The sequence below is a fragment of the Boleophthalmus pectinirostris genome, unplaced genomic scaffold, assembly GCF_026225935.1.
Source record: "Boleophthalmus pectinirostris isolate CB_2022bp ecotype Guang Dong unplaced genomic scaffold, ASM2622593v1 HiC_scaffold_3, whole genome shotgun sequence".
NCBI classification, from domain to species: Eukaryota; Metazoa; Chordata; class Actinopteri; order Gobiiformes; family Gobiidae; genus Boleophthalmus; species Boleophthalmus pectinirostris.
Genome location: NW_026571299.1, coordinates 43021114 through 43042548, shown reverse-complemented (window position 1 = coordinate 43042548; position 21435 = coordinate 43021114). Strand labels below are relative to the sequence as shown.

At 40.3% G+C, this 21435-nt stretch overlaps 1 protein-coding gene across 1 annotated transcript in view; it reads right to left on the bottom strand.

Annotated features, from left to right (window-relative positions):
• cntn4 (contactin 4) overlaps positions 1–21435 on the bottom strand; it is a 195109-nt gene that overhangs the window by 46397 nt on the left and 127277 nt on the right. The window contains exons 10-11 of the mRNA XM_055160836.1: positions 20103–20232; positions 17052–17202 (exon numbers count right to left, since the gene is read on the bottom strand). Coding sequence (XP_055016811.1) covers positions 17052–17202; positions 20103–20232 — 281 coding nt within the window. The remainder of the gene's footprint in view (positions 1–17051; positions 17203–20102; positions 20233–21435) is intronic.

Sequence of the window (21435 nt, the reverse complement as noted above, 5' to 3'; positions counted from 1 at the left end):
GCAGCACATATGTTTCTGTGTCCAGTGGGAAAAAGTTTTGCCAGGTGAGAGTCGCACAATGTGGATGACGAGTCCCCACCTCCTTCCCCCCGTACAGTGTCCTGGATGTGACAAACACAAATATGTTCACACTAACCTGTGTTCCACTGAGTCTTGTCTTTTAATCTGACAGAAATTGACCACATCAGCGACACAAGAGCTGTAGTTTTATCTTCGCTTAGTTTATGCAAATTAGCGATGCGGTTTTAAGTTTTGTTTCTGTGAGAGTTGCGCAAAACAGTATAATAATGTCAAACGGGCTGATGTGGCTCTAGAGTGGTTACAGTTTATATGTCGTAAAGCTGAATTTATTTATGCAGATTAGTAGTGCAGATGGTAATAATCAATGATCATTTTAATATAAAAACATTAATGATTAATCGATAATCGATCGTTAATTCTTCCGACGATCGATTAAGAAAATTTCATCGAATGCCCGTCCCTAATGACAACATATATTTAGGCTGTGAGTGAAACATGTAAATAAATTTGCACTGATTTGCACTGATTTTAAATAAATGTGGTATTAAGGATTTCTCATCAGAATGAATTTATTAATCTTCAAGTTTTTGTTTTTTTTTCCCTCTGTGAAAAAAAAAAAAAAAATCTATTTTGTTCATTTATAGATGAAAACTTGGTGACAGTTTTTGTTATACTTATATTTACCATAAACCAGGTCAGAACATCTCCAATCTGTCAGTTAGAGCCAATTCCACCACATAATTCTGACCTGCCCTCCAGCTCAGTTATAAACTATAGATATATACAAGAGATATATACAGCTCAGAACCTAAAGACTGGCCGCTAAATGACAAGAACTAGCACTACATATTGGACGTAGTGTTTCCCTTTGGTAGAATCAACCCGAATGAGGCTGAGGTCACTACATTCTGCAGAGGTGCCACAGGGGGAGGGGCACGAGTTGAAGTGTTGATCTATGCTCTTGACTGCTTTAAAAACCCTGAAGTCAGAGAGGGGTGGGGCTCGCTCAGATAAATGGAGAGGCCGTCCTCCTCAGATTCCCCACAGTGCACTGCGATGGAGAGAAACGGCCTTGTCAGACACATAAATCAAGTCCAGCTGTGCCGCGTGGTGTCCAACCTGCAGGTACCCCGGATCCACCGCTACTACTCATGTCTGCAAAACACTACACCAGGAGAGTATAGATCTGTTCTGTGTTCATGGTACAGCTGTCAGTCATGAGGTTAACAGTCAATTAGGGTCTTTGAATCTATTTTTTTTGTTCCCAAAACTGAGGCTGGGAGCGTGAACACCTGCGCGTTTACTTTTGACAATTCTTTGATGTAGGTGTAATTGATATTGATTTTGGCCGGTGGTCTCCCCTCTCTGTTTGGTCATTAGCCTCCGCTTTGTGTTGCAGCACAGACGGGGGCATGATAGGAGATGATTACCAAAGAGATCATTTTACTCCATTGCATCTAAACATTAATGCACAAAACCGACTGAGGAACTGGGCAGTGAAAATTATTTGCCTCAGTCTGTCTACCAAATCCATTAGGAAAGTCGCTAGAAAAACTTAAAGGGCCTGTGTCAGATTTTCCCCATGTACAGTATTTGAGCAAAATTTGTCCTGCGCAGTACAGATATTAGGGGTGTGCAAAAATATCAAAATATTGATACATCGTATCGTTTAATGTGATGATACAGTATCGATATCATGGGCTGCTGTATCGATACATCACCAAGAGTATTTTTTGGTATATTTTGCTAAATTATTTTATTACAGCTACAGTTTTGTTGCTTGTTTAGAGGAAGGAAACTAGTTTATGCAACATATTTGACATTTTCACTGTTTTGATGATTAAAATGGGCGTTTTTTAAATTAACATTGCACGGGAAACGATTTAACAAAGACTTTTAAGATCACAGCCATGATTTAGCCTTTATTTTTTATTGCACCATATCAAATCGATTTGAAATATATCATGTTGAATCGAAAGTGCAGTGTATCGAGATATGTATTGTACCGTGGCCTATGTATCAAAGTATGTATCGTATCGGCACCTTCTTAATGATACCCAGCCCTAACAGATATATGTATAAGTGGCTCTCATGCTGTCTGCATCTACTTATAAAGTGTTTAATTGTCCAAAGAGCAGGCTAGTTGTTATTAGGTTTACAACAAAGCTGTCAAATCTGACAGCAAAAATCTTCAGTGGTCTTTGAGAGTTGTGAAATGTGTTTATAAACTTACAGACAATAAAAGTCAGCTACAGCACCTTAAGAATGAATTTAATGTGGTTTCCTTCTCATTTGCCTACTCTTGGTTTTGGCATTAAAGGTACACTATGTCACTTTTCTGTCAATTACAGGCATTTTGTTGCTAAAGTTACATTGAAAAGCATAATTACTGTGAGCTCTGTCGTCTGTCCACAGATCTGACCTGTAATGTAGCCTGATATTGTTATATTGCTTGTCTCAGGGTAATGTTGTGGAAAAGCGGTTGTTGGACCCTTCAGAAAAGTTTCATAGCGCACCTTCAAAATGGACTTGCTTGTGGCTGTTGCTCGATTGCTAGGACTGATCTTATATACATTTAATCTCCTATATTTAAGCTTAATTTACAGTGTAGTGGCTCAGTTATCCCTTCCTGTTTGATTGTGTTGTATTTAGGGATGGGCATGATTAGTCGATTAATCGATAATTGATCATTAAGAATTTCATTGATTACGTTCATTTTAATCGACAAACTGAATGTAGGTTGCTGTGTGTAGTGTGACCAAACAGGTGTCTGTACATGTCTCTCTGCATCAGAAGGAGCGAGACACAAACAGTGGGTCAGTCTGCAACGTACCGAAGCACAAATGTGTATTTAACGATGATTTGTACAAGAAATTCCACACTTGCGTTCGGGACAAGTGTGAGTCCATGTGCACAGTGTATAAAGCAGCACATATGTTTCTGTGTCCAGTGGGAAAAAGTTTTGCCAGGTGAGAGTCGCACAATGTCGATGACGAGGCCCCGCCCCCCTCCCCCCGTACGGTGTCCTGGTTTTGACAAACACAAATCTGGTCACACTAACCTGTATTCCACTGAGTCATGTCTTTTAATCTGACAGAAGTTGAACCGCATCAGCGACACAAGAGCTGTAGTTTTATATTCGCTTAGTTTATGCAAATTAGTGATGCGGAAGTTTTGTTTCTGTGAGAGTTGCGCAAAACTGCATTAAACACATTATAATGTCAAACAGGCTGATGTGGCTCTAGAGTGGTTACGGTTTATATGTCGTAAAGTTGAATTTATTTATGCAGATTAGTAGTGCAGATAGTAATAATAATGATGATCATTTTATTATAAAAACTGTTGGAGCCTTATGACATGTCTGTACCTCCTGCCACTGTGAGGCACTATTTCTAATGTATGCAAGTACCTGCCCTATAAAAGGGGAGGAAATTGTGCACACAGGGATTGCACTGTCGTCATTGTCGTGATCTACTGAGTGCTGAATCTGTGTATTGTTGGGTGGCTAGAAGGTACGCCAATAAACTAATTGAGGAACACAGTATTTGGACTCTTTTTATGGAAGACATGCGTCCGAGACACCACACACGCTGCAGCCATAGCGGACCTTGCACAGGGCAAGTTTTGGCCGCTACAAAAACGTTAATTCTTCCGACAAAAAGTTGTATTATATCAGTACCAGTCAACACTTGCCTAAAACCAGGGTGTATTCCAATTTCTCTTTCCTTTGTTAAGCTTGTCCTTGTGTAATTGAGCTGCCAAAAATGTACAAGTATATCGTATACAAGGGAGTTACATACATCCTGTATACACCACTCACAGCAACAGTGTGTACTCCCGGAGGACAGCAGCCCTAGCGGAGCCTGTAAAGTAAATGTAGTGTAAAATGTGGCTTTTTGATGAGAAAGTGTCTTGATGAAGCAGCTGATTGAAAAGCTCTTAATTCCCCCCCGTGGATGTGCATGTGATTGTGCCGTAATTGCAGTGTGAGTAGGGGAACTGTACACTGCTACATGCCTGTTCTCTGAGGGTTCCTAGGACACGGGCTGCATATGAGGCATTCTTTAATCACAAATTGCTCTCCTCTTCGCAGATATTCTCCGCATGCACCGAGGGGTCCCTTCAGGAATAAAGAGCACACATGTTCTGCGGGAAATTGTCAGAGGAACCAAGATGGATTACTGGTGCTGCGCTGGCGGATTCTCACTTTGAAAAATGATATCAGCCACGGTCCCGCAGATAAAAATAATCCCGGGTGAACGCTACACAGGACGCACATGGCCAGAGAGTGCCCGCGTCTAATCTGAGCACACATCACAGAATCACTTTATCTGCACACAGGGCTTTACTGCGCAGTATTTAGGCGAGTCCAGGCCTGGCAATATTGGGACAAAATATTAATGGGGACATAAACAGGGCATTTATGTTTATCACCATAGCATATTGGATAACAGTGCCATGGTGGACATTATTTGTGTTGTGTTATTTGTCATCTTTCATCTTTTACAGTGTCAAAATATTTCCTGTTAAAATGTGAGCAATTTTTCTTTCTTTCAACTGAACAGTTGGTCATCTATTCCATTTTAGATGAATCAATTCTTACTATGACACTACATGCTTAATTTCATGTACCCACCTTATTAATCAACATGTTGTTATAGTAACAAGTAGTGCTGTCATGCGATTAAAAAAATTGAGAGATTAATTAATTATGATCTGTAATTAATTAATCTAATTAATCTCATTTTAATCTCACCTAAAAATTGCTGAGAAAAGCCTTCAATTTGAGGTATTTTCATTTAAATTCATTATTACATTATTGTGGCAGATAAAAAGACTAATACAGATTTTAAAAAGTGACTTTATAAAGTCATTTATTGTTTAACAAATCTCTCCAAATTGGCTGTTGAGCCCAAGTCTCCATGAATAAGAAACTGTTTGTTGTAAAGTAGCAAAGACAAGGACATCTGAACATAATAACTTTTGTTTACTTTAAGACAATAAAAAGTCCAGTCTTTCCTTAACCATGTTAAAAATATTATTGATAGAGAAATGCTTTATATATGAGATCACTGGTTTTAGTCCTGGTTTAGACCTGGTTTAGACCTGCTTTAGTCCTAGTTTAGTCCTGGAATGGATTAATCCTGGTTTTAGTCCTGGTGTTAGTTCTGGTTTAGTCCTGGTTTAGACCTGGTTTAGACCTGGTTTAGTCCTGGTTTAGTCCTGGTTTAGTCCTGGTTTAGACCTGGTTTAGACCTGGTTTAGTCCTGGTTTAGTCCTGGTTTAGACCTGGTTTTAGTTCTGGTTTTAGTTCTGGTTTAGTCCTGGTTTAGACCTGGTTTAGACCTGGTTTTAGTTCTGGTTTTAGTCCTGGTTTAGTCCTGGTTTAGTCCTGGTTTAGTCCTGGTTTAGTCCTGGTTTTAGTCTTGGTGTTAGTTCTGGTTTAGAGGCGCACAGGAGGAAGCGCGGTTTACGCCGCGTATGCGAGAAAACACGATCCACACGCGGCTCACGGGAGGACAGCGATGTCCGCGCAGTGTCTACGGAAGGAAACGTGGTCCGCGCGTTCTCAGGTTAATGACAATGATGAAGGTGTGTGTTTGTTTGTGTGTGTTTGTGTTTGTGTGCGTGTCCCCTCATGTGGCAGGTCACTATAGGACAGTAGTGCAGACATCATGAGCCTATGCAGGTTGTTTTCAGGTGATATTATATTTGTTATTTTCTTTTATATTTCACGTCGGGAGAATAATTTCCAAGACACGAATGTGTTTTTACCTGTGCGCTGCTGACTCTGTTCTACTGGCTCTTCCACCTTGTCCATTGTGCGACTGACGCCGCCAACGTTAACATGACGTTTACATCGCTCTTACTGCGCGCGTTTTGTGTGAGTTTCCGGCAATGAGTGGAATTACTGAAAAAAAAAAATGTATAAATGTGTTTTGTGTGTGTGTGTTGTTGTCCCAACAACACATAAAAACAGGTTTTATAATAAAGAAACTCACATACAGAAACACTAAAGTTAGAGATTAAAAATGAGATTAACGCGATTAAAAAACATAACGCGCTAAATATGACTGTAATTAATTCATCGCAATTAACGCGATAATTTGACACCCCTAGTAACAAGTACTGAAAAATAAAGTGTGACCAAACATAAATGTTTTCTTTGATAAGAGACTATTAGAACGACCATCACCAAAACTCCCTGGTACAAAAGCACCAGATTATGTACATTCACATTCAAATACAAACAAATGTGTATGTGTGCTCTCCTCCTAATCCTTGTGCTCCCTGAAAATGTAAAGCAGGAATCAAGACGGTCAGAGAAACTAAACTTCTCAATGTGTGTAAATGAGGAATTAGTGTTTCCCGATTCCCACACTTCCATTGTATCTGCAGTGTCGGCCAGCCATGTCTGTTTTGTTTAATGCAAAATGTCTTATAAAAAACAAACCAAATGCAGAAGCAACAGTGTCTTTTTTATGAGGAAAATATATTTTGCTGTCTCAACTGTTTTTACAAAATTCCCCTCATGACAATCATGTTTTCATAGTTATAACATTTTTGGTTCATGTACAGCACAATCTTTTCGTTGTACTGTTGCCACAATAAATTGTATAACTACAACTAAGTGCAATTATTAGTTATATTATCTAGAGAAAAACATTAAAAATACTAATAATAATACATGCTTGCACTAAGATTAGTTACGTGGACCTCACAGGAAATGTGTATCCACAGCACAGTAGTACAATTATAAACTAAAATAAACAGCATGGCAGTAATCTGTCCTCATTAGGGATGGGCATTCGATGAAATTGTCTTAATCGATCGTCGGAAGAATTAACGATCGATTATCGATTAATCATTAACGTTTTTATATTAAAATGATCATCATTATTATTACTATCTGCACTACTAATCTGCATAAATAAATTCAACGTTACGACATATAAACCGTAACCACTCTAGAGCCACATCAATCCGTTTGACATTATAATGTGTTTAATTCAGTTTTGCGCAACTCTCACAGAAACAAAACTTAAAACCGCATCGCTAATTTGCATAAACTCAGCGAAAATAAAACTACAGCTCTTGTGCGCTGATGCGGTCAGTTTCTGTCGGATTAAAAGACATGACTCAGTGGAATACAGGTTAGTGTGACCAGATTTGCGTTTGTCAAAACCAGGACACCGTACGGGGAGAGGGAGATGGGGACTCGTCATTGACATTGCGCGACTCTCACCTGGTAAAGCTTTTTCCCACTGGACACAGAAACATATGTTCTTGCTTTATACACTGTGCACATGGATTCACACTTGTCCCGAACGCAACGGAAAGTGTGGAATTTCTTGTACAAATCATCGTTAAATAAGCATTTGTGCTTCGGTACTTTGCAGACTGACCGACTGCTTGTGTCTCGCTCCTTCTGAGTGCAGAGAGACACATGTACAGACCTGTTTGGTCACACTACACACAGCAACCTACATTCGGTTTGTCGATTAAAATGAACGTAATCGATGAAATCCTTAATGATCAATTATCGATTAATCATGCCCATCCCTAGTCCTCATTGTGTAATCAAGTTAAATAACCCATGCAGCTTTTCATCTCGAAGTGGCAACACTTATATTGTGTGTGAAATTGTGTCAAGATTGATACAATTATATATTACCTTGATTAAAAAGCAACAAGAACCTCAGTCTGGCCCTGCCCCTGGGGTCTGTATTTTATATACTACAGTGCTGTCAGCTGAGGTGGATGAGTCAGAGACATGTTTGGATAAATAAAACATCTGCAGTGTGCGGTGGATTTGAGTGCTCACTCGTGACAGTGGTGTAACTCCCAGCCTCAGCTCAGCATTAATCCTCGGCATGCTCCTTTCAGAGGCAAGCCCTGCTCCTTCATGTGGCTGTTTAAGGATACACACACATGGGTGAGAGCTATTGACTATTCTGTGGATTTTTGTTGTTGCCAAACTTGTCCTCAAGGTAAGGGCAGTCCTAATAGGCTATAAATAGTAGAATAAAACTTGTTTTATAAATTTAAGTTAAAATTCTGACTTGCTATTCAGGCCAGGCAACTTAATGTGCTGTCAAATCACAGCACCCTCAAGGCAGTATTTTCAATAAATAAATAAATGAATAAAGAATTGTAATAGTTTTAACAGCATGCAACTGCAACCACATTTGTCCCTGGAAAAAGCAGCTTGCCTCATATGGTTCATTTAATTATTACCACCAAGAATACACCTGTTTCCTTGCGGTGCTATTAATTCAGAGTCTCCCCAAAATGAAATGACAAGATTCTTGATGAGACTTTATTAAAAGCTTGCTTAAAAATAACACCAGGAGCGCAGATAAAACGATAAGTGAATTAATCCAAAGTTGGCCACCATGCCTGCTGCACAGTTTGGGAAATTTCGCCGACACTGATTCTACGTGGAGGGCGTCTGGCACAGCAGATGGGCCTATAAACGGGATCACACCACCAGACATCTCTCATCTAGGTGACAGACGTGCCGACTCGCTCTGCCAGTGGAGGATGGATACATAATACACATAGGGGAGTGTGTATCAGCGATAGTGCTACTTCATATTAAGCACTAATAGACTGTTCGACAAATTGGACACATACACAGTTTCTCAATGAGCAGCTTACTCTAGGATTGCACTGTAGGTACTAGCCGTCATCAGTCCACATGATGAGAAACAGCTTACAGCAGTCAAAACTATTCATTCCTCCTCTACTCTGATTAAAGTCACATGCGTAGTCATTAGTCTGACAGAAATCAGGCAAAAGTGAAGCGTTACCCTCTAGGATTTATTTGTGATGAAAATAGCTACATGACTGAAGGCAAGGGCTGTCATCGTCCTGCTTTTATAATAGTCAAGTGTTTTGCATCAGGAAGTAATAATCAGAATATTAAATGATGCAAAAGGTTTTGGAGACGTCCAGAGGTGATTGCCAAACCGCTTAATGAAAAGGTCTCATGAAAATGTAATGTTTTTACTATCATTTCTTTTTACAATCTTGTTTCTTTTAAAATTCAAAACTATTAAAAGGTTTACTAAAAATGCTAATTATGAATTGCACTGTTAAATGTACAATATGTAACTTTCTGGAGGTGGCCCATCACCTGCATGAATCCATAGAAATAGAAAGTTGAATCTATCTCTATTTTTATGCCATACCACAGAATATGATGGAACAAACATGAAATAACATTTCCATGTAAAGAATCTGAAAGATTTGTTCATTAATGTGTACTGTCCCTTTTCCAAAGAAATAAATACAAAAGAGGCCCTACTCTTCCAGGCTTCCAGTCTGTTTTGTAGAGATGCAAGCCCACTCAGAGTAAGAATACATGTTCTTCAGTGCAATAAACACAACACACACACACACACACACTTTTGACTAGAAAGATACATAATATGGCATTAAATTACAGAAACTTACACACTAAGGCACTACATACATTTGACAAAAATAAACTGTACATATATAAATGTTGCCAATTTATATCACTGGTTATATGTTATACTGATTATAGAAGAAAAACAAACAACACAGACACTTGACTTCCCAAAACAGGCCAAGTTTGGTCTCCCTTTTGACTGAGCATGTAACAAAAGCCTGTATTTGTTTACACACACATACGCAGTCTTTTAAATGAAGGGGCTGAGTTCCAGAAAGATTAGGCTCGAGTCTTATCATCTCTGACCAAGCCATCCACATTTGTGAATGTGAACACAAGCCAAACAGGACAGCACAATGACAGCTGCTCTGCGGGTTCCATGGGGACATTTCCTTATTTTGAACTGTGTCTGTTACTCTATAGATTTAATACCAAATACAATGGGGCACAACGCCTAAGACTAAGTGATTCTAAAATTAGTTTTGAAAATTGATACTCATTTCTAAATGAGTATCATTACTAAAAATGTCACACTCACATTTCCCGAATAGCTGTAAAATGATCTGTATCAAAACAAGTATAGGAGCACATGGACTATACACCCATGGACCACTCTGGAATCTATCTGCATGACTGAGGAATTAAACAGACATAATACCACATAATAATATAAAAGAAAGTAAAATGTTCTGTAATTCTGTCCAACACTCAGCCCACAATCATTTGACATCCATGTCAACACACGACAATTCTCCATAAATACATACTAAGGCATGATACAAGCCTGTACACAGCTTGGCAAAACTGATGTGATGTGCAGTATTTTCATTAGTGGAATCCATGGTAATTATGTTGTGATAGCGCTCTGAAGTGGGAGTGCATTTGTGTAGAGAACAAATGGAGGGGGGACTCAGAGTGTGTAAAAAAAAAAAAAAAAAAGAAAGTTAAACTCATAAAACATGTTAATACGTAGTTAGGGGGGCATAGTAATCTGAATATGTAATGTGTTAACAGTCAGTACCTCATAGAAGTATATAATACCTCCTCTTTAATGTTAAAAATCACACCATATTTATAAAGAACATTTTTATAATCATTGTGGTATCGGAATCAGTATTAAGTATCGAGTCTATTCGTTAGTATTGAAATCAAGATCTACATTTTACTATTGTGACAACACTACTGGCTACCGATTAAATTGGAAATAATATCTTGCACCATTTTAAATATTATATCATTGCCACTATATCATATAAGTGACACTAGATATGAGTGCAAAAAGTATATTATAACCCACAGCTCATTTTAATAGCTTTCATCTGACTCAATGTAGGAAATGAGCAATGTGTCTGACAGGAAAATTAGTCTGGCTTTATAGGAGATTCCTTCCAACTTTATTGAAAACAAAGTGCTTGAGCTGTCAGGATGAAGAAACATATATTTGAGTTGTTGAATGGTAAAAATAAATGGCTAGTACAATGACGATCTATCAAATTTCTACCACATTTGCGAAAAGTTAAAATGAAGCTGAGCGCTCTCCACGCTCTTCATATGGCTGATTTGAGTCCTGCTGATCTCATCTGTGGGCCGTCCCCGCAGCCTTGTCTGGGTTAGATAAGACCCCTTTCCCTCTGCCCCTCTCCACGCCCCTCCCCTGTGCCTCCCCCTGGCCTTCTGCAGGAAAACATGGCCGCTGCTATGAAGATGGATTACACTGCCGCTGACACTCGTCCCTTTTCTGTTCAAGCCACTCCGGAGCGCTAACGCAATTAAGGCAATTAATCTTAGACAAAAGGGGTTCACCACTAGTCTCTGATAGTTTCTCACCTCTCCGCACAGGTGCACAGCTGAGCAGAGCCGCCAACACAAGCCGAACGCCGCACCACAACAACATCTGTCTGAGGGAACAACAGGCACTGTAGAATATCTGCTGTCTCAATGAAATACTTAATCTAACAAGCACTTCTTCTTATGCATTCAACTTTTTATACAAATCACTGTTTCTTTGTTTTCTAGTATGCCATTTTCAACTGATATCATAACTACTTGTAAATACCAGAATAGATGCTAGAAAATAACTACTTTTAAATACTAGAATATAGGTAAGGTGTATTTTCACAATGCATTATTTTCTATATTGACCGGTGTAATAACCTTTGCTGGACATCACTTTTCAGGATTTATTTTGGGAAATACTGAGTGCACTACTTTTTCACTCACTTGACTTTCGGACACTGCTAAAAATGTCATGACCCCAATTAGGGCCCTAAGTGGAGAATAGTGTGGACATTCGGACACAGCCATAGTGTTGGCTATTAATACTTTACAGCTGACGTCATCAACATTCCCTGGTGTGAAGCTCACTGAAAGCACTACTCCGTTAGACGCTCTGTTACTCAAGTTAGACTTCAGTATTATCTTCTTTATTTTAACATAATCTAAAGAAAAGAGTAACAAGAGTAACAACCAGAAAGAGGTGCTTCAGTTGGAACTACAAGTAAGCAAATTTTTACTGTTAAACACTGTCACACACTTAAAATGTGTCACAAGCTAGCAAGCAGTAGCCAGCAGTTTTTCAGTGAGCCGATTTAACCTTTCAAACTCAATCAATCAAACTAAACAGGACCATGGATGCTCATATTGATCACAGTTTTAGCTGATGTGTGCATGGTGTCACCATGGTAACTTTTCACATCTGGTTAGTGATGGCATATCAGAGGCCTTGTTTCAAAAGAGTTTGAGGAAATGTTTGATATTTCATGCTAATGTTTGAAAATCATTCAATTGTAGATGTTTCATTGTGTTTTAATCCATGTGTGAATCAAATAATTAAATTCATGGTGTTTAAATGTATATATGTAAAATATATATATAAAAAAAAAAATGTGTTTCTCACCTTCCACGGTGGTTGGTCTCTCACCCTCATTGAGCTCGGGTCCTCTACCAGAGGCCTGGGAGCTTGAGAGTTCTGCGCAGTATCTTTGCTGTTCCCAGTACTGCACTTTTCTGGACTGAGATGTCCATTGTTTTTCCCGGTATCTGTTGTAGCCACTCTTCCAGTTTGGGGGTTACAGCCCCGAGTGTCCGATCACCACAGGCACCACTGATGCCTTTACTTTCCAGGCTCTCTCCAGCTCTTCCTTGAGCCCCTGGTATTTCTCTAGCTTCTCGTGTTCCTTTTTCCTGATATTACCATCGCTTGGTATTGCGATGTCAACCACCACGGCTCTGCTCTGTTTCTTATCCACCACCACTATGTCTGGTTGGTTCGCCATCACCATTCTGTCAGTCTGTATCTGGAAGTCCCACAGGATCTTGGCTCGGTCATTCTCCACAACCTTTGGAGGTGTTTCCCACCTTGATCCTGGGGTTTCCAGCCCGTACTCTGCACAGATGTTTCTGTACACTATGCCCGCCACTTGGTTATGTCGCTCCATGTATGCTTTCCCTGCCAGCATCTTACACCCTGCAGTTATGTGCTGGACTGTCTCAGGAGCCTCTTTGCACAGTCTACACCGTGGGTCTTGTCTGGTGTGGTAGATCTGGGCCTCTGTTGCTCGAGTGCCCAGGGCCTGCTCCTGAGCAGCCAGGATCAGTGCCTCTGTGCTGTCCTTCAGACCAGCCCTCTCAAGCCATTGGTAGAATTTCTTGATATCAGCCACTTCAGTTATGTTCCGGTGGTACGCCCCATGTAGGGGTTTGTCCTGCCATGATGGTCCCTCCAGCACCTCTTCCTCTGGACCCCACTGTCTGAGACATTCTCTGAGCACCTCATCTGCCGGGGCCTTGTCCTTGATGTACTCAAGGAGCTTGGATGTTTCATCCTGGACAGTGGTTCCCACACTCACTAGTCCTCGGCCCCCTTCCTTCCGGCCTGCGTACAGTCTCAGGGTGCTGGATTTGGGATGGAACCCTCCATGCATGGTCAGGAGCTTTCGTGTCTTAACATCTGTGGTCTGTATCTCCTCCTTTGGCCAGCTTACAATCCCTGCAGGGTATCTGATCACTGGCAGGGCGTAGCTGTTGATTGCCTGCACCTTGTTCTTGCCATTGAGCTGGCTTCTAAGGACTTGCCTCACTCTTTGCAGGTATTTGGCCGTAGCCGCTTTCCTTGTTGCCTCTTCGAGGTTGCCATTTGCTTGTGGGATACCAAGGTACTTGTAACTGTCCTCAACGTCTGCTATTGTTCCCTCTGGGAGTGACACCCCCTCTGTGTGGACTACCTTCCCTCTCTTTGTCACCATCCTGCTACATTTCTCAAGCCCGAATGACATCCCAATGTCTGTACTGTAGATCCTTGTGGTGTGGATCAGTGAGTCGATGTCTCGCTCACTCTTAGCATACAGCTTGATGTCATCCATGTAGAGGAGGTGACTGATGGTGGCCCCGTTTCTGAGTCGGTATCCATAGCCAGTGCGGTCGATTATTTGGCTGAGAGGGTTCAGGCCTATGCAGAACAGTAGTGGGGACAGTGAGTCTCCTTGGTATATGCCACATTTGATGGACACATGTGCAAGTGGCTTCCCCTTGGCTTCAAGGGTGGTTTTCCACAACCGCATCGAGTTCGCAATGAACGCCCTTAGAGTCCTGTTGATATTGTACAGCTTCAAGCACTCAGTGATCCATGTGTGTGGCATTGAGTCATAGGCTTTCTTGTAATCAATCCAGGCAGTGCACAGGTTGGTCTTACGGGTTCTGCAGTCGCGGGCGACTGTTCGGTCAACCAGGAGTTGGTGTTTGGCTCCCCTGGTGTTTTTGCCGATACCCTTCTGTGCTGCACTCATGTATTGATTCATGTGCCCACTTATCTTAGCCGCAATGATGCCTGACATGAGCTTCCATGTTGTGGAGAGACAGGTTATTGGCCGATAGTTGGATGGGACTGCACCCTTTGAGGGATCCTTTAGGATCAGGATCGTACACCCTGATGATGATGATGATGATGAACCCTGATAATCATATATTATCAGGGTTCATCATCATCATCATAATCATCATCATCATCATCATATATCAGTATCATGATCCTGATATATAAATATATATAATATATAATATATATATATATATATATATATATATATATATATATATATATATATATATATATATATATATATATATATATATATATATATATATATATATATATATAATAAAAAACAAACAAACAGAAAAACTCCTACATGTATATCTAATGGTGGAATGTTAATGGTGTCAGTGCAAAGTATCATAGGCTATATTCCTGTCCTGTACTGTTACAGCAGCTCTGCTTGTGTACAACTGTCTCCATGGCCGAGCACCAAAGTTCATCTGTGACATGTTAGTGTCATATGAACCATCTCACACTCTGAGGAGCTCAGGGACCGGCCTCCTGCTGGTGTCCAGAGTCACGACTAAACAAGGGGAGTCAGAGTTTCAGATTCATGCAGCTAAAACCTGGAACAGTCTGAACATATGAGATAGACTCTTCTGTGACGCTGTTTAAATCCAGGCTCAAAACATTTCTGTTTGACTGTGTATGCAACTTAAAAGGTTTTCACTGTGCACTCTTCTCTCTCATTTAATGTCTCTCTCTCTTTTTAATTTTATGACGTTTTGATTTGTTTGTATTGTGATTTTAATGCATTCTTATTGTGTAAAGCACTTTGAATTACTTTGTGCACGAATTGAGCTATAGAAATAAACCTGCCTTGCCTTGCCTATGTAAAAACACCATGTTAAAATAGCCCAAACTCTCCACTGCTGAGCACATGGCTAATGTATTGGTAATGCCTGTTTATGAGTGAATGTAGCACATCTTGCTAATTACTGCAACTAAACTGATTAAAGCGAACTTGCCTGATGTTACCTTTCTTAATATCCTGGGCGTGTCTGTGGACTACAGCGCTGTAAAACTACTTTAAATGAGCAGTCATTAAAAGAGACTTGTGTAATTATTACCCCAACAGATGCAAAACACTTTTACAAGATGTGAACATGGGAGGAGAAGGGAGGCTTAGATATATTTTTGGGGGATCCTAAATCTCCATCTTGTACTAAAAAGACCAGCCCTGGCAGCACTGCACATATCGCCCTCGCCCTCTGTAATATACACTACAGCTGTTGACTTTTTAATTAGCAATCTGTACCCCATTCCCCTAACTCTGGGAGAGCCGCACAGGTGGCCATTTATTTACACCAACAGCAACATACTTTGAAACATCACATAGACTTGTAGGCCAGATTTACAGTTATATATTTCATGCTCCCAGCAGAACTCAACTGGTGGAAACAGAAGACCAGGAGTATGTAGCTACAGGCAAAATAGAATAAAACTGGGGGCGAAATTGTATAGTATATGCATTTGTGATGCATTTGACAGTTACATCAATACTACTACTATTCATACTTGCCAAGATATCAGTTCTGTCAATATATCCCATTTTGGTCTGTAAGCTTGTGTGAGAAGATGATTTACTAAACAGTGTTGGCCCAAAACACATCTTAATATTTTTCAAAGTTGTTCTGTAGTTAATTTAAATGATAAACAAGAGTTACAAAACACATTTAGATAGTTTTTTTTACCATGTGCTGTTTGTGTATAAAGGAAATACATTTTATTTTCAGTCTCTACCCTAGTACTGGGTTAATATCGGGGCTAGAAAGATAGAAAGCCACAGTATTGACATTTGTATCAGAAAAGAAAAAAAGTTGGATCGCGCATCCCTAGTTATGAGATAATAACTGACTGTTAATTCAGCAATGCTGCAGTCACCCCTCATCCAGTCCAAGTCACTTTGGAGTAATGTTATATTGTGAACAATAAAGGCATGTAATTCTCTAATTCAGAATCTCTGAGTCGTGACTGAGTGGCTTAGGGCAAGTGAAGGGCATAGCAGTGAGCACTATGCAAATGCCAAGCCACTTTGTTTGACAAGCAACAACAGTGCTTTGTATATATGCAAAATCTGGCAAGACTCTGAGCAGAGAGTGCTGCTGTCACTGCAGACATGCTTGAGTGGTGACACCTAATGGGTGACCCCAGACTGGAAGAAGACAGGAGCCACACTGCCCTTAGTTATGGACCGACACACATCTCATGCTTTTAGCATACGCCTCAGGCTTCACCCCTATGAGCCCCCTGTACAACACCGTCACACAAGATATCATGCACACAATCATGCATTTCACTGCTGCTGGTGAATTAAGAAGGCAATTAAGAAGAGAATCACACAAATTATTGAGATACATATTTTTGCCAATATCACCCACCACACAAATCAAGGTAAACAAGACAGAAACATCTCAATGAATGCCAACCACTCTGCCATGTTTAAGGTGTAGAATGTGTCAAAAGAACAATTCAAAATGTGTTAACTTACAGTAACTGTAAGTTAACACATTTGCTCAAAAACAGTGAATGAAAGAGCCCTTCCCCCAGCTGTCTAATAATACAGACTCAGCTCATTCTGAAATGTGTTGAAAGAGAGGACAACCACATGAACACTGGGGTTATGATCACAAAAAATGAATTACACCATCTTTCTACTATTGTTGATCTTTCTATCTCTATTTATTATCCCATCTTCAGTGGTATTTATTCAGCTAATGAAAAGCTTTGCGGCCCTACCTGTTGGTCTCTCGCAGAGGTTCAGTGCCCTTGCGCCAGGAGATGACACCCCAGGGTGACATTTTGGGATTACACTCGATGAGAACGTCACCACCCACCTTCACCAGAGTCTGGCTCCTCAGCTGACTGTGGGAGAAGTCTGGGGCCACAGCTAAGATAAGAGAGGAAGAAGAAACATGTAGTCACATCTGCTTTGGTCCACATAGTTTTAGAGTTACTGCACAATGTATTAAGGTCATGGATATTCAAAGTAATAGGGACATAATAGTGATAGTGATTGTGTCTACTATTAATTTTGTATGCATGGAACCCAGAGTCATACTTTCCCAGCAACAGAAATGTCATAATCTTTTTTGCTTATCTTTGGCTGCTAAAAAAAAACACATGCCCTTTTCAAGTTTCCACTGCCCAGGATTAATGCCCTGAAAAGAACTGTTATGTACAGAGCAATCCTGCTGTGGTGTACTCTACTAAAACCCTTAACAGGTTCATGAACTAAAGTTTTTGGGAACATACAAAACATACAAAATTATGACTTGGGCGATATGTTTAAGCAGTAACAAGCCATATTAATAATATTAATAGTACTTTTAGATTTTTGTGTATCCCATTAACATATTAGATGACAATAACATCCTCTCATGATGTCTACTGTACAAATTGAGCGTATTGCATTTCTAAACATGCACATTTAGGGTGACTAATAAACCGGTGCGTGTAGTGAAAATGGCTCCCACTTGACTTTCCTCTCTGGCATTGACCACAGTGCAGTGAGCAGACAGATTCCAATCAGTGTGAGAGGAGGGACACGCTGTAGAATGAATAGAGAATGAGAGGGGAGAGTGACAGGGCTGACGGGGCGGAAGGTCCAGGCAGCTCCACATAGCAGCGCTGCATAAATCACTGTCACGCGTACCATTCATCTTATAATTAATGCTTTTCAATTAGTGGCCAATAAGAGAGAGGTCAGAGGTCATCGCCCGCACTGCAGCAGGAACAAACTTGAGGATAAATATAGACAAATGCATGTTTATTCACTGTTCTGTGTCAGGGCCAGGTCAGACAGTTTTTACAGAGTTATAGACATCTGCTGCTATGTGATGCTGCTTGTTAAATTCAGTGAGAGTCAAGAGTCAGTGTCTGGAATGGATAAGAAAAAAGAAGAAAAAACAAGCCTATCGCGATAAATACTACATTGACTTATCGTTCAATATATGAATTATGAACGTTTATATTTATTATGTATACTAACTACATTTAGAATACTTTTTGAGGGATAATTCTGCTCTATGCTTTGGTTTTATCTATATTTACTTCAGCAATATATCATACTTTAAAATGTGTTATCGCAACAGGCTGAACAAAAAAACACAAGTGAATTTTTGTCACAGAACTGAGCAGAGATTAAGACCTACACAGTCTAGGGAAATGGGACTTGGTTTGGACTGCTCAGTTTGCAGTGTTCAACAGTTCTTCTTGCTGGCTTCATAGAAACTCAAGGAGAGTGAAACGAGGGATGGGATATTATGTACTATAAGAACACTCAATCTAAATATGAATTTAGTAAAAGATAAGCTAATTTTGTATATCACAGTAAATCCGAATACAAATTTGTGGTCCAACAATTAAAAATCACTCCATGGTTACCAGTAACTCCACCAGGAAAGACAGAATGTCCAAAAGAATATCTGAAGCTGATTTGGCAAAGTGTCACATTTGCAAAACATGCTCAGAAATCAAACTTTTATTAAATCCACCTAGACCACAATGATGTCCAATTTGAAAAAATTGTATTTTCTAGTTGTTACAATTTTCATCAGATATTATCAGTTAATAGAATGTCTAGTGGATTTTAGCAAGGAAGGATGAAATATTTGATGAAAATATTTTTATACAAACCAACTTTTTCAAAAAGGCATTTATCTGTTTTGAAAATATACTCTTCAATTACAAATGGGAATTGCTCATCTATTCCAAGAAAGCCTGGTAGTTTAACCAGAATGCATACAGAACAATTTGATTAAACAAAACAAAAGAATAATTTTGTCTGTCCCATTTTAATCAGAAAGTATTGATTTAGATCAGGGGTGCTCACACTTTTTCATCATGTGAGCTACTCACAAAATGACCAAGTCATAAAAATCTACCTATTACAAAGTCAAGCAAACTGCACTGAAACACTCTGTGCCCCTTTTTTGGACCCTCACCCACAGTTTGAGAACCCCTTCTTTAAAAGAACTTCCTCTGGCACTTTACACAAAACTGTGAAAAAGTGAAGGAAGTAGGTAAGATTTTTAAACCAGTTTTTTAAAGTTCCAAACTGGAGTTGCATTCTTTTGTGGTTTTGCAGTGATATTTACCAGCCTCTGCACGTTTACCAAACCAAATGCACATCGTGACAAACACAGATGCATTTGTGCACTTTTGTTAGACAAACTTCAGCCAAATGTGGCAGTAGGTCTGTTCTGTAGATCTGCTCTATGCTGTAGACCTGCTTTGTGCCACCACTGGAACACAAATTTAGACTGGTTTTTGCTTCACGTTTGGTCTTGTTCTTCTAATCAGCCGCACTGTGGGAGGGGCTTGTGTTGGCTGTACGCAGGAAGGAGCGAGAGCGTGAAAAGGCGAGGGGCGGCGTGCTGACGTGAGGCAGATGGACAGGTAGGATGTTTAGGAAGTTGAACCTGCCCTGTGATGCACGCTGGTACACGAGGGCACACGCTGTTGCAGACGAGCCGTGCATAGGGAGCGTGTGTGTTTGTGATGTGCCGTAGAGTCTCCGCGGGTTTCAAATGAGCGCACAGGCTGCACTGAAACGCCCCACACGCTCCTGCACCCGCTACAAGTTTATTACCAACAGCAGCGGCGGTAATGAAATATGATCACACTTGTTGAGTGTCAGACCTCGAGTGAGAGACAAGACCGAGTCCAAACACAAACTCGAGACGAGACACGGCGATCTACCCACACGACCTTGGCGATCGACTGGTAGATCGCGATCGACGTATTGAGCACCCCTGATTTAGATGAACATTATTGACACAGACTTACCTATGACTCTTAGCTCTGCGTTGGAGTACACCTCTCCGTGCTTGTTCCCGGCCACACATTGGTACATCCCGGTATCGGACAGGGTCAGGCGGCTGATAGACAGTGCCCCATTGACGACCTGTACTCGCTCCTATGGACACGGACACATGACATTAATACGCTTTATATTGCTGGAACTCATCTGCATAAAAGCAGGCAGCCAGTGAATCATGCAGTGGCACTGACAGACGTGCCCATAAATCTGGGTTTTCATCACTAATGGAGGAAAGGCTGGGGTGGATGGAGGCAGGCTAGCAGAAAATGACCCTAATCAATCTGCATGTTTATGAGAGGAATATAAAACCACGCTCTATTTCTGTCTGTGGCTGGAGCATGCGGCTGTTTCCCCTTCAGCGGGAGGGCAAGGAATATTGTTAACAACCAAGCTAGAGTGTACTGTGAAAATTGCTTTTCTGACAGGTATGCCCTATACATACTAAGTGCCCTGGTTATCCTTTCTCCTGTTTGAGCCACGCTAAGAAAGACACCAGAGACCCCTGCATGGTACATGGGAAATGAACACAGGTGAATCTACAAGTAACTGTACCATGGCATATAAGAGGGGATGACTATAGCATTAATCATATCCATTAGCGAAGAGGTTACAACACCACACAGTTACAGGTCAGATCTGTGAAGAGGCAAGCCTGCTCAAAGTAAGAATGCATGTTTTTAAAAGGTATTTATTTACCAGTTAAAACACCTGTTTCCTCCTCAAAAACATACCTGGAGTTGTGTTTTGTTTCAGTCACACAAATCTTGCATATTTATAGAGCGAGTTCTTCTCTCAAGCAGAAACACTCTGTTCCCCCTTGTGATGTCATGTGTAAATACAGGAACATGCTGTACTGTGTTTTAAAACTATACACTTTCACTAGAGATACCAACATCATAACATGCTTAAATCTCACAAGAGTCCATTTTGTATAATATAAGACCTTTAATGTCATATTATAGAACATTCCAGACAAAACAGGAAATTGGCAAACCCCAAACCAGAAAGTTCAAGACCAAGAGCAGGTTAGTTATTCTTGGGTTTCAGGCATAAGGACTCTTTTTTGATTTTAAGGATTTGCCATGGCGGACTTCCATTGTAATAATGCAATTCAAATAAAATACTACATCTTTGGAATGGTGTAAGATCCTCACAAAATCCTTCAAATCAAGAAGGGATCCTTAATGCCTGAAACCTACGAACAGGCATGACACTACCTTATCACTTAGGAGATAAGGATTTAAATAAACATCCACCAATAATTATTCTGTAAAACACAAATTTGTCACTGTTGTCTAA